Source organism: Mustelus asterias, chromosome 7 (genome assembly GCF_964213995.1).
Source record: "Mustelus asterias chromosome 7, sMusAst1.hap1.1, whole genome shotgun sequence".
Classification (NCBI taxonomy): Eukaryota; Metazoa; Chordata; class Chondrichthyes; order Carcharhiniformes; family Triakidae; genus Mustelus; species Mustelus asterias.
In genome coordinates this window covers 24990886-25010567 of record NC_135807.1, presented here as the reverse complement: position 1 = coordinate 25010567, position 19682 = coordinate 24990886, and the positions used below count along the sequence as shown (strand labels likewise).

Sequence of the window (19682 nt, the reverse complement as noted above, 5' to 3'; positions counted from 1 at the left end):
ATGATCTTTGCGTCGTCGATGGAGACGGGAGAGGTGCCGGAGGATTGGAGGATTGCGGATGTGGTTCCTATTTTCAAGAAGGGGAATATGGATAGCCCAGGAAATTACCAACCGGTGAGTCTAACCTCAATGATTGGTAAGCTGATGGAGAAGATCCTGAGGGACAAGATTTTTGGGCATTTAGAGAGGTTTAGTATGCTCAAGAATACTCAGCATGGCTTTGTCAAAGGCAGATCGTGCCTTATGAGCCTGGTGGAGTTCTTCGAAAATGTGACTAAACACATTGGTGAAGGGAAAGCGGTAGATGTGGTTTATATGGATTTTAGCAAGGTGTTCGATAAGGTCCCCCATGCAAGGCTTCTAGAAAAAGTGAGAGGGCATGGGATCCAAGGGGCTGCTGCCCTGTGGATCCAGAACTGGCTTGCCCAAAGGAGGCAGAGAGTGTGTATAGATGGGTCTTTTTCTAATTGGAGGTCAGTCACCAGTGGTGTGCCCCAGGGGTCTGTTCTGGGACCCTTGCTGTTTGTCATTTTCATAAATGACCTGGATGAGGAAGCGGAGGAATGGGTTGGTAAGTTTGCCGACGACACCAAGGTTGGTGGGGTTGTGGATAGTCTGGAGGGATGTCAGAAGTTACAGAGGGACATAGATAGGATGCAAGACTGGGTGGAGAAGTGGCAGATGGACTTCAACTCAGATAAATGCGTAGTGGTCCATTTTGGCAGGTCGAATGGGATGAAGGAGTACAATATAGTAAGGGGAGGTCGTGCCTGACAAACCTGTTAGAGTTCTTTGAGGAGATAACAAATAGGTTAGACCAAGGAGAGCCAATGGATGTTATCTATCTTGACTTCCAAAAGGCCTTTGACAAGGTGCCTCACGGGAGACTGCTGAGTAAAATAAGGGCCCATGGTATTCGAGGCAAGGTACTAACATGGATTGACGATTGGCTGTCAGACAGAAGGCAGAGAGTTGGGATAAAAGGTTCTTTCTCAGAATGGCAACCGGTGACAAGTGGTGTCCCGCAGGGTTCAGTGTTGGGGCCACAGCTGTTCTCTTTATATATTAACGATCTAGATGACGGGACTGGGAGCATTCTGGCCAAGTTTGCCGATGATACAAAGATAGGTGGAGGGGCAGGTAGTATTGAGGAGGTGGGGAGGCTGCAGAAAGATTTAGACAGTTTAGGAGAGTGGTCCAAGAAGTGGCTGATGAAATTCAACGTGGGCAAGTGTGAGGTCGTACACTTTGGAAAAAAGAATAGAGGCATGGACTATTTTCTAAACGGTGACAAAATTCATAATGCTAAAGTGCAAAGGGACTTGGGAGTCCTAGTCCAGGATTCTCTAAAGGTAAACTTGAAGGTTGAGTCCGTAATTAAGAAAGCAAATGTAATGTTGTCATTTATCTCAAGAGGCTTGGAATACAAAAGCAGGGATGTACTTCTGAGGCTTTATAAAGCACTGGTTAGGCCCCATTTGGAGTACTGTGAGCAATTTTGGGCCCCACATCTCAGGAAGGACATACTGGCACTGGAGCGGGTCCAGCGGAGATTCACACGGATGATCCCAGGAATGGTAGGCCTGACATACGATGAACGTCTGAGGATCGTGGGATTATATTCATTGGAGTTTAGGAGGTTGAGGGGAGATCTGATAGAAACTTACAAGATAATGAACGGCTTAGATAGGATGGACGTAGGGAAGTTGTTTCCATTAACAGGGGAGACTAGGACGCGGGGGCACAGCCTTAGAATAAAAGGGAGTCACTTTAGAACAGAGATGAGGAGAAATTTCTTCAGCCAGAGAGTGGTGGGTCTGTGGAATTCATTGCCACAGAGGGCTGTGGAGGCCGAGACGTTGAGCGTCTTCAAGACAGAAATTGATAAATTCTTGATTTCTCGAGGAATTAAGGGCTATGGGGAGAGAGCGGGTAAATGGAGTTGAAATCAACCATGATTGAATGGTGGAGTGGACTCGATGGGCCGAATGGCCTTACTTCCGCTCCTATGTCTTATGGTCTTATGGTCTTATAAAGGGAAAGACTCTTAGTACTGTAGAGGATCAGAAGGACCTTGGGGTCTGGGTCCATAGGACTCTAAAATTGGCCCCGCAGGTGGAGGAGGTGGTTAAGAAGGCATATGGTGTGCTGGCCTTTATCAATGGAGGGATTGAGTTTAGGAGTCCGGGGATAATGATGCAGCTATATAAGACCCTCGTCAGACCCCACTTGGAGTACTGTGCTCAGTTCTGGTCGCCTCATTACAGGAAGGATGTGGAAAAGATTGAAAGGGTGCAGAGGAGATTTACAAGGATGTTTCCTGGATTGAGTGGCATGCCTTATGAGGATAGGCTGAGGGAGCTCGGTCTTTTCTCCTTGGAGAGACGTAGGATGAGAGGAGACCTAATAGAAGTATATAAGATGTTGAGAGGCATAGATCGGGTGGACTCTCAGAGGCTTTGTCTCAGGGTGGAAATGGCTGCTATGAGAGGACACAGGTTTAAGGTACTGGGGGGTAGGAACAAGGGAAATGTTAGGGGGAAGTTTTTCACTCAGTGGGTGGTGGGCGAGTGGAATCGGCTGCTGTCAGTGGTGGTGGAGGCAAACTCAATAGGGTCTTTTACGAGACTCCTGGATGAGCACATGGGACTTAATAGGATGGAGGGTTATAGGTAGGCCTAAAAGGTAGGGATATGTTCGGCACCACTTGTGGGGCCGAAGGGCCTGTTTTGTGCTGTAGTTTTCTATGTTTCTATGATCTTGAGTTGATTCGCAAATTGAGATTTGGTTTTCAACATCAATTTCAATATGTGAAGGATAGAAACTGGGGAAAAGATAAAAGCTCAGGTGGTAAAGGCAAAGGAGATCTCAGTTGAGATAGAAAGGATAGTTTACCTAAGGTTAAAAAGAAAACATACGAAGGTGGAAGAGAAAAGAATAAACCTTGGATGTTTTCATTGTAATAAAGTTGGACGCACAAAATTGCTGCGTTGCTGGCTTAAGAAACGCACTGGGAAGACAGATGTGGTAAAATAGGATAAACCTGTTGAAGTGGCAAAAGAAATCATGGTTGAAGCTAAAGAGGTGGCAAAGAATGTACAGGGGTTGTGTGATAAGCAAGTCCCAGGTCTCTTTAAAGAGGTTATTTATGTGGGTAAGGTTTGCTCATGTGTACCAGGGGGAGTAGGTAAAGAAATTAAGATTTTAAGAGCTCCAGGATTAAGTCTTTCATGTGCGAGATGAGGAGATATGCAGTCTAGAAGGAGTATTGCTGGAAAAGACGGAAATATGTGAAGTTAATGGTGAAAAGATCAATGTTCCATTATGTAAGGTACGGTTGGAGAGTCCAGTGTAAAGTGCTGAAATGGTAATAGGAGTAATAGTGAATTTACCTTTGTCAAGGGTACAGTTTATCCTGGATAACACTATAGCTATATCACAAGTGGGAGTAATGCCTGGTGTGGTTGAAAAGCCAGAGGAAAATCAAAAAACTGAGGTGCTGCAGGAAGCATATGCTGGGATGTTTCCCGACCCTGTGGGAACAAGAACACAAAGCCACAGGTTGAGACAGGAGGAGGAGAAATCAAAGAGTGAAGATAAGGAGATTGAGGCCCAGTTATCAGAAACAATCTTTGACCAGATGGTTGATAAAGAACAAGAACAGGTGGAGGATGAAGTGAATATCTTTAGTTCTGGAAAATTGGCAGAGTTACAACAGAAAGGTGTAGAGATAAAACAGTTGTATCAGAAAGCATACACAGAAGAAGAATCTGAGTGTGTGCCAGTGTGTTATTACATTAAACATGATGTCTTAATGAGGAAATGGAGACCACTAATATTCAGGCAGATGAAAAATGGGCAGAAGTACATCAAGTGGTATTATCGGTGAATAATAGAACTGAGGTGTTGTGGATCGTGCATGTGATGCAGTAGGAGGTCATTTAGGAATAAGGAAAACTCAGCCCAAAATTAAAAAACATTTTTATTGGCCTGGACTCAAAAAAATGTTCAATTTTGCCGTACATGTCACACATATCAGATAATAAGAAAACTCAAGTGGTAATCAAACCACCACCTTTAATAGCCATTCCGGCATTTGTGGAACCTTTTATGAGGGTCCTTATTTCATAGCGTGAGGCCCCTGCCTAAAACAAAAAGTGGGAATCAGTATTTATTGGCCATAATGGATGTGTTTACTAGATTTCAAAAGGCCATTTCATTACATAATATTACAGCTTAAAGGATTGTAGAGGAATTACTTTATTTTTTTTAACCATACATGGACTGCCCACAGAAATACAATAAGATCAAGGATCCAATTGTATGTCGATGTTATTCAGGGAAGTTATGGATAGGTTTGGAGTAAAGGTTTAAATCAATTGCGTATCATCCAGAATCACGGGGAGCTTTAGAATGGTGGGCATCAAACTTTAAAGACCATGGTGAGGGCCTATAGTCAGAATTATTCAGAGGATTGGGATAAAGGAATTCCATTTGTACTTTTTGTAACTGGGGGTGCACCTAATGAATCAACAAAATTCAGTCCATCTGAATCAATTTTTGGTCATGAGTTAAGAGGACCACTTAAATTGATCAATGAAAAATTGGTGAGTCAGCGTTCTGAGACTAAACTGTTGGACTATGTGTCAAACTTTAGGGAAAGATTAACTAGGGCTGATGAATTGGCTAGGCAGCCTTGAAAAGTAGTACAGCATGTCATGAAAAAATCAACTGATAAGAGATCAAAAATTCATAGTTTTGCTCGTGCGGAGAACGCATTAGCATTATTGCCAATGGTAGGTGAACTAGTAAAAGCAATGCTCAGAGGTCCTTATCAAATCAACAAAAATTGAGTGAAGTGAATTATTTGATAAGAATGTTAGATAGAAGGAAAACTCAGAGTGTCATGTTAATATGTTCAAACAGTATTTAGATAGGGAAGGAAAGCAGGAGGAGGATGTGTTAGTTGTTACAACTCGGAGTATAGAAAGAAATCCAGATGGCTGTGAATTTGACATTCCTCTAATTAGATTGGATAATGAGAAAATTATCAGAAGTTGGGACAAATTACTGAATTACCTTCTGGAGGAAATTAAAATGAACCTGAAAGAGTTATTACAATCACACAGAGCTATATGTGGGAATAAGCAAGGAAGTACTAAAGTAATTGTGCATGATGTAGATGTAGAAAATGCTGTATAGGCTTAATCCACTCAAATTGGCACAGGTTCAGAAGGAGAAGCTGACATTTGCTCAGTCTGAAACACAGCAGCTGAAAGTCTCTATCAAACACTGCATAGGGTTGGTGCATAGTTACAAATCTCAGATAATGAAGAGATGAATGGAGGCAAATGAGTGCAATGTGAACATTGTGAAACTGGCGAAGGCACAGGAGGAGAACAAGTTGCTGGTGTCTAGTCTGGCTCCACAATATACTTTGGGGTTTCTGACCTAACACTTCCCCTTCCCACTCCACCCTCCTCCACCCCCCCCCCCCCTCCACCATCACCCACCGCCGCCCCCCCCCTACCACCATCAGCCTCACCCACCCCATTCATTGCAGTTTATCGTCCCAACATCGCTTGAGCCAGAGCCAGGGTCAGATCAGCTGAAGCAGCTAAAGGCAGTTCGATCAACAGTTAGTTCTTAACTCTGCCAGCTTCAGATGTGCCTGAAGAGAACTCACCATTCAACCAGTGAAAAGTACCCAATCAGACAGCGCTTACAGACAGCGGACAACTACAGAAGAACCTCCAAATCTTTTCCAAGCCACCAGATCTGGTTGTATCTAGTTTTTTTGAGAGTGACTAAGATTCTGTTATTGCTGTTTTGGTACTAAGTGATCCTTATCTTTATTTGAACAGCATTTCAGTCGAACTATCCTTTAATTAAAATTGTTACTGGTTCAGTTAAAGTTCCCAGTTGGTTGAATAAAATAAGTTGTTAATTATTCACTTAAAGCCACCTTTAGGAAGGAGCACTGTGTACAGTTCTGGCCACCCTATCATAGAAAGGACATTATTAAGCTGGAAGGAGTGCAGGAAAGATTTGCTAGGATGCTGCCGGGACTTCATGGTTTGAGTTATGAGGAGAGTCTGAATAGACTGGGAATTATTTTCTCTGGAGCGTAGGAGGCTGAGGGGTGATCTTACAGAAGTCTATAAAATAATGGGGGGCATAGGTCAGCTAGATAGTCAACATATTTTCCCAAAGGTAAGGGAGTCTAAAACTAGAGGGCATAGGTTTAAGGTGAGAGGGGAGAGATACAAAAGGGTCCAGAGGGGCAATTTTTTCACACAGAGGGTGGTGAGTGTCTGGAACAAGCTGCCAGAGATAGTAGTTGAGACGGATACAATTTTGTCTTTTAAAAAGCATGTAGGCAGTTACGTGGGTAAGATGGGTATAGAGGGATATGGGCCAAAGGCGGGCAATTGGGACTAGCTTAGTGGTTTAAAAAAAAGGGCCGGCATGGACAAGTTGGGCCGAAGGGCCTGTTTCCATGCTGTAAACCTCTATGACTAAATGATTTCTGAAAATGTCAAATTTTTTCTGGCGCCCAGGACAAGAGAAAGGGATGGATCTGTTTTCAGTTTGTTCTGAGATTTTTAGGTCTTTTGCGGTCCAATCTCTCACACGGGCATTCCCCCGATATTAATAGGAACATTCTTTGCGTCATATTTACAGGGACAGTCAACACGACTGTTGCGAAATTGTACTTGCAGAGCTAATTGCTGCTCCTGCCAAATGTTTTTGTGAAAAATGGAAAATTATTTGTGCAGTCTTCCCTTAACATGCATTCACAATGCCATTGGACAACTTTATAGAATGGTTGGTATACTGCAGAGTCAAGACTCTCTCTAACTATCAGACATTAAAGTGACACACAAGGAGTTGAAGATCATCGGCAAGAAATGTGAAGGAGCTGACTGTCTGCATTCGCAATCTTGGCAGAACTCCATCTAGCTGGTGTTACACATTTATGTAACTTATTTTCTGCCACTGCTTCAAGTCCCCAGGCATCAATCTCTTTGTTAAAACATATTAATCTTTGTTCGTTCCACCCTTTCCAATTACAAGCCATATTTAACTGATGAATCTTTCTTGTTCTCACAGCGAGTCCCCATTTTGTTTCCACCGACTGTGAGAAAGTAGGTTGCTAAGCAACAGTGTGTGTCAGCTGTTGCCATGGAAGAAGCCAGCCCTTTCACCATAAAGGCCTTGGACTCAAATGCAAGGCTCAGGGATTTGAAGGCATCAACACTCACCACAAATGACATTCACATTTTGTAAGAACTAATTTTGTTTTCGACAGCCTGAATGAATGAACATTAATAGTTCACGCTTATTTAATACTATTCTGCTGTCACCATGGAAATTGCAAATAAAAGAGATTCGGAGGCCAGTAGGAATTTGCATTGTCTCATCAATGGTTAAACCACTAACTCACTCCTAAAGCAAACTACCTTTCAGAAATTACTTTTTAAATTAACCCACATGTATTTGCTGAATTTGTTAAAATTAATATTGATGGAAAATTCTAGGCCGTCTAAGTTGTGCAAAAATTTGAAATACATTTTGTCGAAGATAAATATTTTGGGATATTCTGATGCTCAAAATAAATACATTGATTAGTCTGGGACTGAATCACACAGATTAGGTGTAATTGTGGTCTCTGCTCAATTAACTAATCTTTACTAGGGCAGTGGTGACTGTCAGAATTTATATCAGCCTCCATAAGCCAACAGTCATGGATACTATCCTGATGGTTCAGATCCCTGTGAGTGCATCTGACTAGTTGTCAGGGTAGTTCAGAATCACACCTACAATATTTCACAAGATTTTTCAGTTGTTCTCGCTGGTGGGATTCTCTGATGCTACTGGCAGCACACCTCCTCCCGTGGATTCGCGGCAGCGTGCAGTGAGATCAATGGAAAATCCCATTGACAGCAACGGAACCAGACATTGCCGCTGCCAGCGAACAACACACCACCTCCCGCCGCCGAAAAACACACGGTTGGGAGGCTAGAATTCCCCTCAACATATTGAAGACTGAAACTTGAGGTGAAGCATTGAAAGTCAATGGGCGTGATCTTATCGGCCTTTCACACCACACTCCCGCTGCGGCGAGGTTGGACGATTTGGTGCCCAGCCAAATCTCCATTCACTGCAGCGGGATGGGAAAATTCCGCTGGGAATGAACGGTGGTAACACTCCGACCAATGTTGATGGAGCGGTACGCTAGCACACGCCATGGCTTTTGGAGGTGGGAAGGAAAGAAAATGATAAAATAAGTTGTACTAACACTTTGTTAAAATGTCACCAGATATCAATTTTTAATACAATGAAGTAGCCCAATTGTGCGCTGTGAACATCAGGGTCTACTAAATTATGAGGTATTTCAATTTTGAATTTGACTTAATTTTTATTTATGTTCAGAAACCTTGTATGGTCATTTCAGAGCAACAGGAGTTTATGCTGCCTATTAGCTAAGCAAGGCAATGCACTGTTAGCCAACAACAATGATGCTTTTGCTTCAAGTTCAAACGTCCCTTACAAACACACCGGAGAATTGTGATCCAATTAGGAAGAAAAATTAAACATTATAGAAAATATATGGTGACTAAACATGGCACCAGTGTGGACATTATACTGCGTCAATGGTTCGATGATGTCTGAGTGTGACGATCATGAATAATTTAACACTTCAAGGTTACTATGAGCAAGCTTATTAAGGTTACATTGCAGGGATAAAAGACAGTATTGCTTGTTTCTAATCAAGGAAATATGGTCAGTATCTTTCAAAGATAATAAAATGCTAGATGATGTATTTGTAATCATACCCTGCCCGTTCCTTCAGTTTCTTATCTGTTATTCCATCTTTGGATACAAGTTTGTTAAATACCAGAATGCCAATAACCATGTTCACCTGTTGAAATAAAAATGTATAAACATAAAATATCTTTTCATGGTCAATAACCGGAGCTCCAAAAATGCAACTGTTTCTTTCATTATTTTTACTACTGAGACTGCATTCAATAGTAACTGAAATGAGATTGGAAACTTGATACCAAAACAACAACGGCTGCAGGTCCCACAAAAGCGTAGAGAAGACCACCTTCCAAGGAAAGCCAGCAACTGCAAGAAAACAATACAAAAATATAGCGTTAGATCTAAGATATGCTAAATTCTGAAGAATGCAAGGTATCACACATCTGCTTTGTGACTAGATATTCTAGCCTGTGAGTAAGATGTCCAGAAACTTTTAAACTGCAAAATGTCGCATCATAGGTGGATAATGTGATCAAGAAAGCATACAGCATGCTTGCCTTCATCGTCCAGGGTGTCGAGCATAAAACTAAGAGAGAAAATACTGGGAAATCTCAGCAGGTCTGGCAGCATCTGTAAGGAGAGAAAAGAGATGATGTTTCGAGTCCAGATTACACTTTGCCAAAGCATCTTTGCCAAAGGTTGACAAAGGGTTATCTGGATTCGAAATGTCAGCTCTTTTCTCTCCTCACAGATGCTGCCAGACCTGCTGAGACTTTCCAGCATTTTCTCTCTTGGTTTCAGATTCCAGCATCCACAGTCATTTGCTTTCATTGAGTATAAAAGTTATGTTACACTGGTATAAAACTTTAGTTAGGCTGCATTTGGAATATTGCAAGCAATTCTGGTTGCCACATTACCAGAAAGACATGAATGCTTTGGAGAGGATGCAAAGAAGGTTTACCGGGATGTTGCCTGGTCTGGAGGGTTTTAGGTACGAGGAGAGGTTGGATAAACTCGGATTGTTTTCATTGGAAAGACGGAGGCTGAGGGGTATGCTGATAAACGTCTACAAAATTATGGGAGGCATGGATAGCGTGGATAGTCAGAGATTTTTTCCCATGGTGGAAGGGTCGACTACAAGAGGGCACAAGTTTAAGGTGAGAGGTGGTAAGTTTAGGGGAGACGTGTGGGGAACGTTTTTCATACAGAGGGGGGGCGGGGGGGGGGGTTGGTGGGCTCGCTGCCTGGAACGCACTGTCAGCAGAGGTGGTGGAAGTAGGCACCTTAGCAATGGTCAAGGTGTATATTGATAGACACATGAACAGGAGGTGAGCAGAGGGATAGAAACCACATATTGGCGCAGGTTTGGTGGGCCGAAGAACCTGTTCCTGTGCTGCATTGTTCTTTGTTCCTTAAAGTAATTATCTGTTTCTTCAAATAGAATTACATTTTTTAATCTGTACTTATTTCAGTAACTCATGATGGGGAATCATTCATCATAAAGTTTTCCAATTGATTTACATCAGCAGCCAGCCACACTTCATATGTGGAGCCAAATTCCCAGTTTCCGGCTGTCACCCAGTGTCCAATTTTTAACTCAACAAACAATGATAACCCTTTTTAGGTTGCAGAAGGCAATCACATTCTGCAGGTGTAAGTCACAGTCAAATAGCGCAATACAGAATAAATACAAGTGTCGGCCAACCTTGAAAACTAGCAAAACCCAACCAACAGTTTCAAATGAGGCTAAAGCAGCTGAATATTCAAGAACGAACCCTAACTGTGATCTCCCTAACACCAGATAAACAATCAGTTAGATGGGCATGTAACTTAAGCTATACGTACGTTCAATATTCCACCACTCGTACCAAAGGCAAAAATGACTGCACTAAACCCCGAAGGGTACTCGCAAAGTCATAAATGAAAGAAAAATCTAATTTTAAATGGAAATGAAAGAAATTAGGAAAGATAAACCAGAAACATTAACTGACAGATCTGCAATGAGATACATTTAAGCTGATGATGAACTCCGGGAGAAATAGATCACAAAATAAAGAACATATTAATATATAATGATACACGATGATCAAATCAAGAAAAAGGCATACACTAAGCAAATAGCCAACAAAGAGGACGGCAAAAGGGAATACAAAAGAGATTAGGAAACAAGTCAAATGACAATCAGGAAATGAGAATGAGAAATTATTAAATTAAATTACCGAGGAATGTAAAATTAGTAAATAATTTTACAGACATATTTATGGGTGGCACGGTGGCACAGTGGTTAGCACTGCTGCCTCACAGCGCCAGTGACCTGGGTTCGATTCCCGGCTTGCTTCACTGTCTATGTGGAGTTTGCACATTCTCCCCGTGTATGCGTGGGTTTCCTCCGGGTGCTCTGGTTTCCTCCCACAGTCCAAAGATGTGCAGGTTAGGTGGATTTGCCATGCCAAATTGCCCCTTGGTGTCACGGGGACTAGCTCGCCTAAATGCACATGGTTATGGGCCTGGGTGGGATTGTGGTTGGTGCAGACTCGATGGGCCGGGTGGCCTCCTTCTGCACTATAGGGTTCTATGATTCTATGAAATAAAAAAGAAAACTCGGAATACAGATAGGCTGGCTAAGGAATACACCAGATAAACTCAGAAGTAATGACAGAAGTATTATATAACTGCTTTGCCTGAATATTTCCCACAATGGACTTGACATTAGGAGGAGGCATTAAAAGAAAAGGTATTTAAGATACAAAGGGGGGAGATGATTGATCAGTGAGTCAAATTTTCAGAGGATAAGACTCGTGGTCCAGATAAATTGCATCTATGCAAAATTAAGTGAGGGAAGTGAGAAGAGATATGCAAGTTAAAAAAATTTTTAGAAAAGGGAGAAGTGCTAGATTTAGCTGGCAATTGATGTGATTCCTACCCAGAAACTCAGAGATAAAACAAGTTCAGGGAACTATGGACCAATTAGCTTAAAACTGCTGTTAAGAAATATAATAGAATCCTTAACTCAAAGATGTTTTGGAACATAGTTCTCTGATTCCCCAAATCCTCTTGCATTCCAACATTTCTCCTTTCCCATTCCTTTCTTTCCACTCGCTTCTCCATTGATGCTGAAATGTTCTTCTCTCATACTCCTTCGTTAACATTCACAGTTAATGCTGACATGTCTCCCTCCTTGCTCTCAGTGAATCAATGTACTTTCCAATGCCCTCTGCCGGCAGTGAATCACTCTTTTGCCTGTATTACAAAGCATTGCTTCCAGTTTTGTCCATCTCCTGTTTCTTCCACCCTTCATCTACATCCTTCCTTTTTCATTTACAGTCCTTCCCTCTCTTGCTTTTCCACTTTTCCCATTCTGCAGTCCACTATAATTTCCCCTGACTACTCTGTGCAATTAACCACTCTACTCTGTCCATGTTTCCTTTCCCCCTTTACTTTTGTCCTCTTACTCCAAATCCCTTGTCACATTGCCTTTTATTTTCTCTCTGTTCCTAATGCTAAAGTCCATCCCTATCCAAGTCCTGCCTCTTGGGACTTTTCCTGCTCGTAGTATGCCGTGGCTTGAATAACTTCAATCAACAGAGGCTTCAGTGGAAGACGAGTAATCTTACTGCAGGGGGGACTACAACTCAGTCCACTCCTCAAATGAACATAAGAGGACTGGTTCATTTGCTCTAATCTGCTGGAGACTTCTTCAAGTACAAAGTGGACAGATTTCTGAAAGGTTGGAAGGTCCCCCAACTTTTCACTGCAAGCCACTTGGTTAACGCTACAATGACACTTGACCAACAATGGAAAACGCAAGCTTCACTTTCTAGATTCACATGTGAAGAGTGGCCGCATTGGGCAAGACAATGGAGGATTAGCAAAGTACAACCAAGAGGAACAGAAGTTGGCAAAATTGAGTAGATAGGAACAGCTTACAATCTGGGGAAGCCACAATGGCTAATGTAACAATTCTAATAAGATAACATAGCACCATTTGTAGGCTTTGCGCTTGACAAAGTTTAGTCAAGTTGTGCCTTTCTTACTCCAGTAATTGTATCTGTTTACTGCAGAACTCATTAGCAGTTTGAATGTTTTTTAACAAAGATTAATGGGAAGCACTTTTCATTAATAATGTTTGCTTATTAATTAACGTGTGTTGGCAAAGCAACTTTTAAGGTCAAGTATGATAAAGAAACTCATTACTCAACATCAGGAGTATGTCAGTGTGAAGAACGATACATTAAGCCTATTTGTTGATGAAGCTCAGACTTAAACCAGTATCCAGAGCAGCCCTAAATAAATAAATTATAATGAATTGAGAGCATAGTTCAGCCTCTGGTGGAATATAAAGAAGTCAACTATGATGGAAAGTTGAATTCATTAGTACTTATCCATTTTTCCCCCACTGGAGTCTTTTTAACAGTGTTCCAATGCAAGTGCTAATTGATATTTAATTTTATGTGCATGGAAGCCGGTAAACTTGTACAATCCAATAGTGTGCACACACCATTTCTTTTTGCAAGCATTTTTTTATTTATTCATGGGACATTGGCTTCGCTGGCTGGCCAACATTTATTGCCCAACCCTAGTTGCCCTTGAACTGAGTGGCTTGCTCGGCCACTTCAGAGGGCAGTTGAGAGTCAACCACTTTGCTGTGGCTCGGGAGTCACATGTAGGCCAGACCACATGTGTTAGGTTGATTGGCCATGCTAAATTGACCCTAGTGTCAGGAGATTAGCAAGGCAAATATGTGGTGTTGCAGGAATAGGGCCTGGGTGGGATTGTGGTCGGTGTAGACTCGATGGGCCGAATGGCCTCCTTCTGCGCTGCAAGGATTCCATGACAAGGTAAGGACAGCAGATTTTCTTCCCGAAAGGGCAGTTAATATGCTACACTTAAGTTACATGTGGTGTAACCATTCAGGATGCCACCATTGAAATGTATTTCCCTCTCTCATTTGCTGATTCGAAGCATTTATTCCTCATTCAGCACAAAATTGGAACTGTCAGACAACAGAACTGGGCTGGAATTCTCCAAAAAAATTCCAAGTGTCGAATTTGCGTAAAAACTGGAGTAATTCACACTGTTTTTTCCGTGGGTGTTCAGAGAAGAATCTTCCACACTCTGTGCACTGCAGAGGCTGCCATCGTGAATATAATTAAATTTCAGTTGTCGGGGTCTATTCGCACTGGAGAGGCTGAAATCAGCATGCTGAGTGGGCCACTGCGCATGCGCCGACCTGCTGGTGCTGAGATTGGCGCATGCACAGTGGCCCCGCACTGCCAGCCTCCCGATTGCTGGCCAGCTCAATTGCTGGCCAACCCCACGACCCTGACGCTGGCCCTCTGACCCCCCCCCCCCCATGGCCTGATCGCTGGCCCCCTGACTATTCTCACGCCCAGCCTCTCCCCTCCCCTCCCCAACCCACCCGATCTCCAGCTATCTCCCCTACCCCAATAGTTACACTCTGTAGTCCAGACCACCCCCACACCCCCGCCCCACAGTGCCGGCCCCCCCGCCCAGCCCACCCCGATTGCTGGCCTCCCTCCCCCACCGATCCTGACTGCAGAGTCCCGGGCCCGCTAATTGTACGTAAAAGATATTTAAATGAATATTTAAATCATTTCCTCGCCTCCCTGCCGATTTAAGGTGGGGAGCAGATGCCGCGGGAAATCCGGCGCTGGGAGACGCTATCGTGGCGGGTACACATGTGCAAATCCCACGTATCGCCCGCCGCGAGATTCTCCCGGCCCGGAGTCGCAGCCCTGGATAGGAAGTGGAGCTTGGGAAGGTAAATTGATGTTGATGCCCCTTCCCACATGATAAAGCCTTCCAGCATTCACTAGCAATGACTGCACGTAGAGAAGGAGCATCTGAGCCCAACTGGCTTCCCCAGCTCCCCCCAACCCTCCCGCCTGCTTTCCTATTCCAGTTCTGCTATGTGACAGTGCTAATTTTGTGGAAAATGGGGAATACATGCTTCAGAGCAGCAAATGAGAGAGGGGAAAAGTATTTCAAAAGTGGCATCCCGAAAGGCTACATCACATGTTAAGGTTATCTAAGCATTCTTAATCTGAAGCGTAGCATGACTGCATGTAGAGAATGGTAATGTATTTTGGTAATGTATCCTGAAGCTGGTACCCATGGAAACAAGAGACACTACTTTCACGAGAGGAGAGGACAAAAAACCTTGGTTACCAGGCGGTTACGAAAAAAAAACCAATGGCTGTGTCCCTCCCGAAAGGATTCACAACAGGAACAGAAAAATGATGCGTGAACTGTTTTCTTGAAGCTTTAGTCATGCAGATTCATTCAGTGTCTCAATGCAACTGTATGTGGCAATGGAATAAATGTGTGGCTCATAAGCTTCCAAAATCAGATAGGGTGCAGAAATAGAGAGTCGTGGTGAGTCGATACAAAGATTAAAATCACAACTATGAGGTCTCACAGGGCAGGGCAAGGAAAGGGAAAAGGAAGAATGTCTCAGGGAAAATTTGGGTTGGTGGTTGGGGACATGATGGAGAAAAGGGGCTCGACTCTCTCAAAAATACTCTAAGTTCTGAATTGGTGGGATAACTGGCGTAATTCACGATTGTTTATTCAGTGGGAGTTCAGACTCGAATCTCCCACACTCTGCGCAATGCAGAGGTCACAATCGTGATTATCATTAAAAGCTCAGGAGGCGGGGCCTATTCACGCCGGAGTCTGACAGTTCTGGAACTCTGCACATGCGCAGTGACCCCGAACTGTCACACTGCAGTTTGCTGGTCAGCTCAATCGCTGGCCAGTCCGGGACCCCCGCACTGCCCCACGGCCCGATCGCGGCCTGCACAAGCATTCCCGGGCCAGCCCTGGCGGGGTGGGAGATGCTATCGGGCCCAGAGAATTCAGTCCCGGGCCCGATAATCACATTTAAAATAGATTTAAATCACTTGCCTTGTCTTCCCACCGATTTCCAGCGCGATCCCGACTGCGCCTACTCTCCGGCTGCAGGAGACGCGGATGCGCAAATCCCGCGAAATTGCCGACATGCACATCTCCCAACCCGAAGTACCAAAAAACATGTGTGTCAGGATGGAAGAATCGGGCTCCAAGAATTTAAAAGGAGATGTGAGAGAGATAACGGCCAGAATTCTCTGACTTCATCTGTCACTGGGGTTCTCCAGTCCTGCTGCAGTGAATGCAGATTTGGCTGAGTGCCGAATTTTCCGTACTCGCTGGCAGGGGTAGAGGAGCAGACAAGACTGGAGAATTCCGGCCCTGATTTCACGCTAATCGTCATGCTACCACCATAACAGCTTGGACAAGAACAGAACTGGTGGAGACATGAACTTAGTTAGCCTTTGGGATGATATTGTCCTGATTACATTATTAATCCACTAATCCTGTTCAAACTGCACGACAGCAGCTGGGGAATTTAAACTTAATTAATTGAAGACATCGGGACTAAAAAGCCAGAGTCAGTAGTGGCAGTCATGACAGTCATGAAATTACCAGATTGTTGTAAAACCCATCTGGTTCACCAAAACATTCTGGGAAGGAAATCTGCGTCTTATGAACGTATGAATTCGGAGCAGGAGTAGGCAACTTGGCCCTTCTAACTTACTCCGCCATTCTATGAGATGTTGGCTGATCTGATTGCAACCTAAACTCCACATTCCTGCCTCCTCCCCATACCATTTCACCCGTTTGTTAATCCAGAATCTATCTACCTCTGTCTTAAAATTATACAAAGGTTCTGCTTCCACTGCCTTTTGAGGAAGAGAATTCCAAAGACTCTCTCCAAAGAGAGAACAAATTTCTCCTCAACTCACTCCTAATTGGTTGGCCTCTTATTTTTAAACAGCGGCCTAGTACTAGACTAGTACTCGATTCTCCGAAAAGAGGGAACATCCTCTCAACATCCACACTGACCGCTCAGGATCTGGTATGTTTTAATCAAGTCACATCTTAGTCTTTTGAACTCCAGCAGATACAAGCCTAGCCTGTCCAACCTTTCCTCATAAGAGAGCATGCCTAATCCAGGTATTAGTTTTGTCAACCACTCTGAACTGCTTCCAATGCATTTACATCCTTCCTTAAATAAAGAGACCAATGCTGTACATAGAATCACAGAATCCCTCCAGTGCAGAAGGAAGCCATTCGGCCCATTGCGTCTGCACTGATCACAATCCCACATGTTGGAGACATGATGGAGAAAAGATTAACATGCAAGTTGGAGTTGTGGGTTACATATTGACATTGTTGGGGAACTTACTAATGGGCAGGAAGTAGAGAGGAGGGATAAGTGCGGCATTTTCAAGTTGGCGGGTATGGCTGGTGGAGCATTGCAAGGATTAGAACTAAAAAAACATCATTTCTGGAACGACGTTGGTTAGTCATGGGAAAAAAAAATTTGGAAACCAAAAGTAGAATAACCAGAAATACATAGGAGATCTTGTCATATTTAAACAAATAAATATGTGGATTAACTTTACGGACATAGACAATTCAGAAGAATGGAGGAAACCCTTCATTAGTTCTAGCGTGCAAAATGGTGGGCAAGGAAAGATGAGTTGCCATCAAAAATGCATAAAGCCAGGAACATCATGACTTCCTTTCATTAGGAAGGATCACAAACAAATCATTTACCACAAAATGGAGATGTATAGGTCCAAAATGCAGCATTTCTGGCTTTGCCAATTAAGGAAAAGATACATGCGCATTCCTTCTGATGATTAAGCCAGCAGGTGAAGTTTATGATAATTAAGCTATACAATTGTACAGCCTATGTACTTGTAGACTAAAATTTAACATGAACAAACATCCTGGGGTGCCAAGAAATGTTCAACAAAGGAAGTCAGCATGTCCACTGCTAAGGTTCCTCATTAAAATATTCAGACAGCTTTTGGCTGAGCCAATTATATCTATAGCTCCATGAGTTGGTGGCAAACGTTGAAGATCACACAGCTCGATACAGATTCTTGGGGGTGATTCTCCAGCCCTATGTGCACAGGCACAAATGGCATTATGGCTGGAGACTCTCCCGAGAGGGGCCAAATGAAATTTGGCCGGGAGAACTCGTTTTCAGATTCTCCCTATCCCTAGCCACGGAATCTGGTTCACACCCAGAGAGGGTTTGAGCCTGATTCGCATCTTTAAATCCTCATTTAAATATGCATTTTCAGGTTTATGCCGGATTCTCCCAGCTCCCGGGATTCACCCGTCTGCTGGTGTAACGGGAAGCCAGCGGGAATCACCACTGCTCTCCACAAACAGAGAACAGGTGTGATGGCCGTGCTGTGGGGCTCCAAGGCCATTGGAGGCCCCCATCCGGGTGGTCAGGGGCATGACTGGGCAGTGTACTGGCACTGCCCCCTGGCAGTTTCAATCTGACACTGCCAATCTGGGGTTCAGCCTGAAGGGGGCATGAGGGGGGTGCTGATGGGCATCATGGGGTGCATGAAAGGGGGGGGGTGCCTTTGACAAATCCATAGTGGAGCTTTGCTCACAATGTGAGGGACATTAACAGCAGCGATGGCAGGCATGCTCATGCCAGCGAGTGGAGTTCTTTACAGGCGAATGGGGTGGGAGATTTATAGGGTTGTTTGTAGATTTTGGCACCCTTTTTTAGGACTGGACGTCTCTTCCCCGGCGGCAATCACCGCAAGCTCCAAAATAAATGTCTAAATTGGGTGGATTGCGATCTGCATCATGTCCACCCACCCGGCAGGAATCGCATTGTTTTTCCCACCGGGCACAACAGTTCCAAATGTTTTGGGAGAACTGCACCCACAACAAAGTCTGGATGCTTAGAATAAATATCTATGCAAGGAGGGAAGAAAACAAAACCCGCATTTATTCTGCATCCTATCGAATGCACAGCAGGTCATAAATGGATTCAGATCCGGTAAGTTATCTTTGACATTTAGACAATTATTATATATGCAAAATAATCATGACAAAAAACAAAATCCATTTGGTAACCTAACCCTTCCAAGTACTTTTCAATCTATGAGAAGCACCATGAAAATACAATTCCAAATTCACTGGTGTGCCGTGAGATTCTACTGTCACAGGAAGCTAATTTTTCAGGCCAGATTTTCTCTGACGAAAGAGGGATGACTTCCAGGAACCCTTCCACTCTGCTCTCAGCAAATCCCGTCTGTTCCTGTCATCGCTGCCGAGAGTCTGGAGAAAGAGAGAGAGCGAGCAGACTAACAGAGTGGCTGACTGCCAGCCTCTTCCTCAGTGGTAAATAGATGGCTGAAACCTTGCCCCCCAGGCTGTCAACCGCCACAATTAGCTGAGGCAAGGACAGCCAATATGACAGCTGCTTTTTAGACCATCACCCCGTGCCAGGTAATTCTGCATCAGAATCTACCTTCAGATGCTGACATTTGATATCAGTAAATGCTGAATAAATGTAGAAGTTACAAAGTAACTTCAATTTATTCAGCATCTGTGCTGATTAAAGTATACCTTTAATCGTTTCACCTCCATTCTGTTGAGGATACTCAAGTCTAATCATGCATGAGAATGGTTCCTTCAGACTTGAATAGCGAACACCCAGTGTGTGGAGACAGCGGCGCACTGGCAACTGGATTAGTACTCAAGAGGCCCGGGCTAATGTTCTGCAGATGTGGGTTCAAGTCCCACCATGGCAGCTGGTGGAAATTAAATTCAAATCATTGAAACAAAAGTCTGGAATTCAAACCTAGACTCAGTCATGATGACTGTGGTCGGAATTTTACCGGCACGCCCACCCCGATTCCGGGGGCGGGCGAGGCTCGGAGAACAGCATTCTCCGTTGGCCTCGGGCAGGATCATACGAACCTCGGACGGATGTGCTGGTAAAACTGTGAAACTTTCATCGATTGCTGTTGAAAACCCATCTGGTTCACTAATGTCCTTCAGGGAAAGAAATCTGCCATCCTTACCCA

General features: G+C 43.7%; 1 protein-coding gene across 1 annotated transcript in view; it reads right to left on the bottom strand.

Moving 5' to 3' along the window:
• The window catches only part of adgrb1a (adhesion G protein-coupled receptor B1a), a 650625-nt gene that overhangs the window by 93372 nt on the left and 537571 nt on the right, over positions 1-19682 (bottom strand). The window contains exons 27-28 of the mRNA XM_078216994.1: positions 9069-9135; positions 8841-8926 (exon numbers count right to left, since the gene is read on the bottom strand). Coding sequence (XP_078073120.1) covers positions 8841-8926; positions 9069-9135 — 153 coding nt within the window. The remainder of the gene's footprint in view (positions 1-8840; positions 8927-9068; positions 9136-19682) is intronic.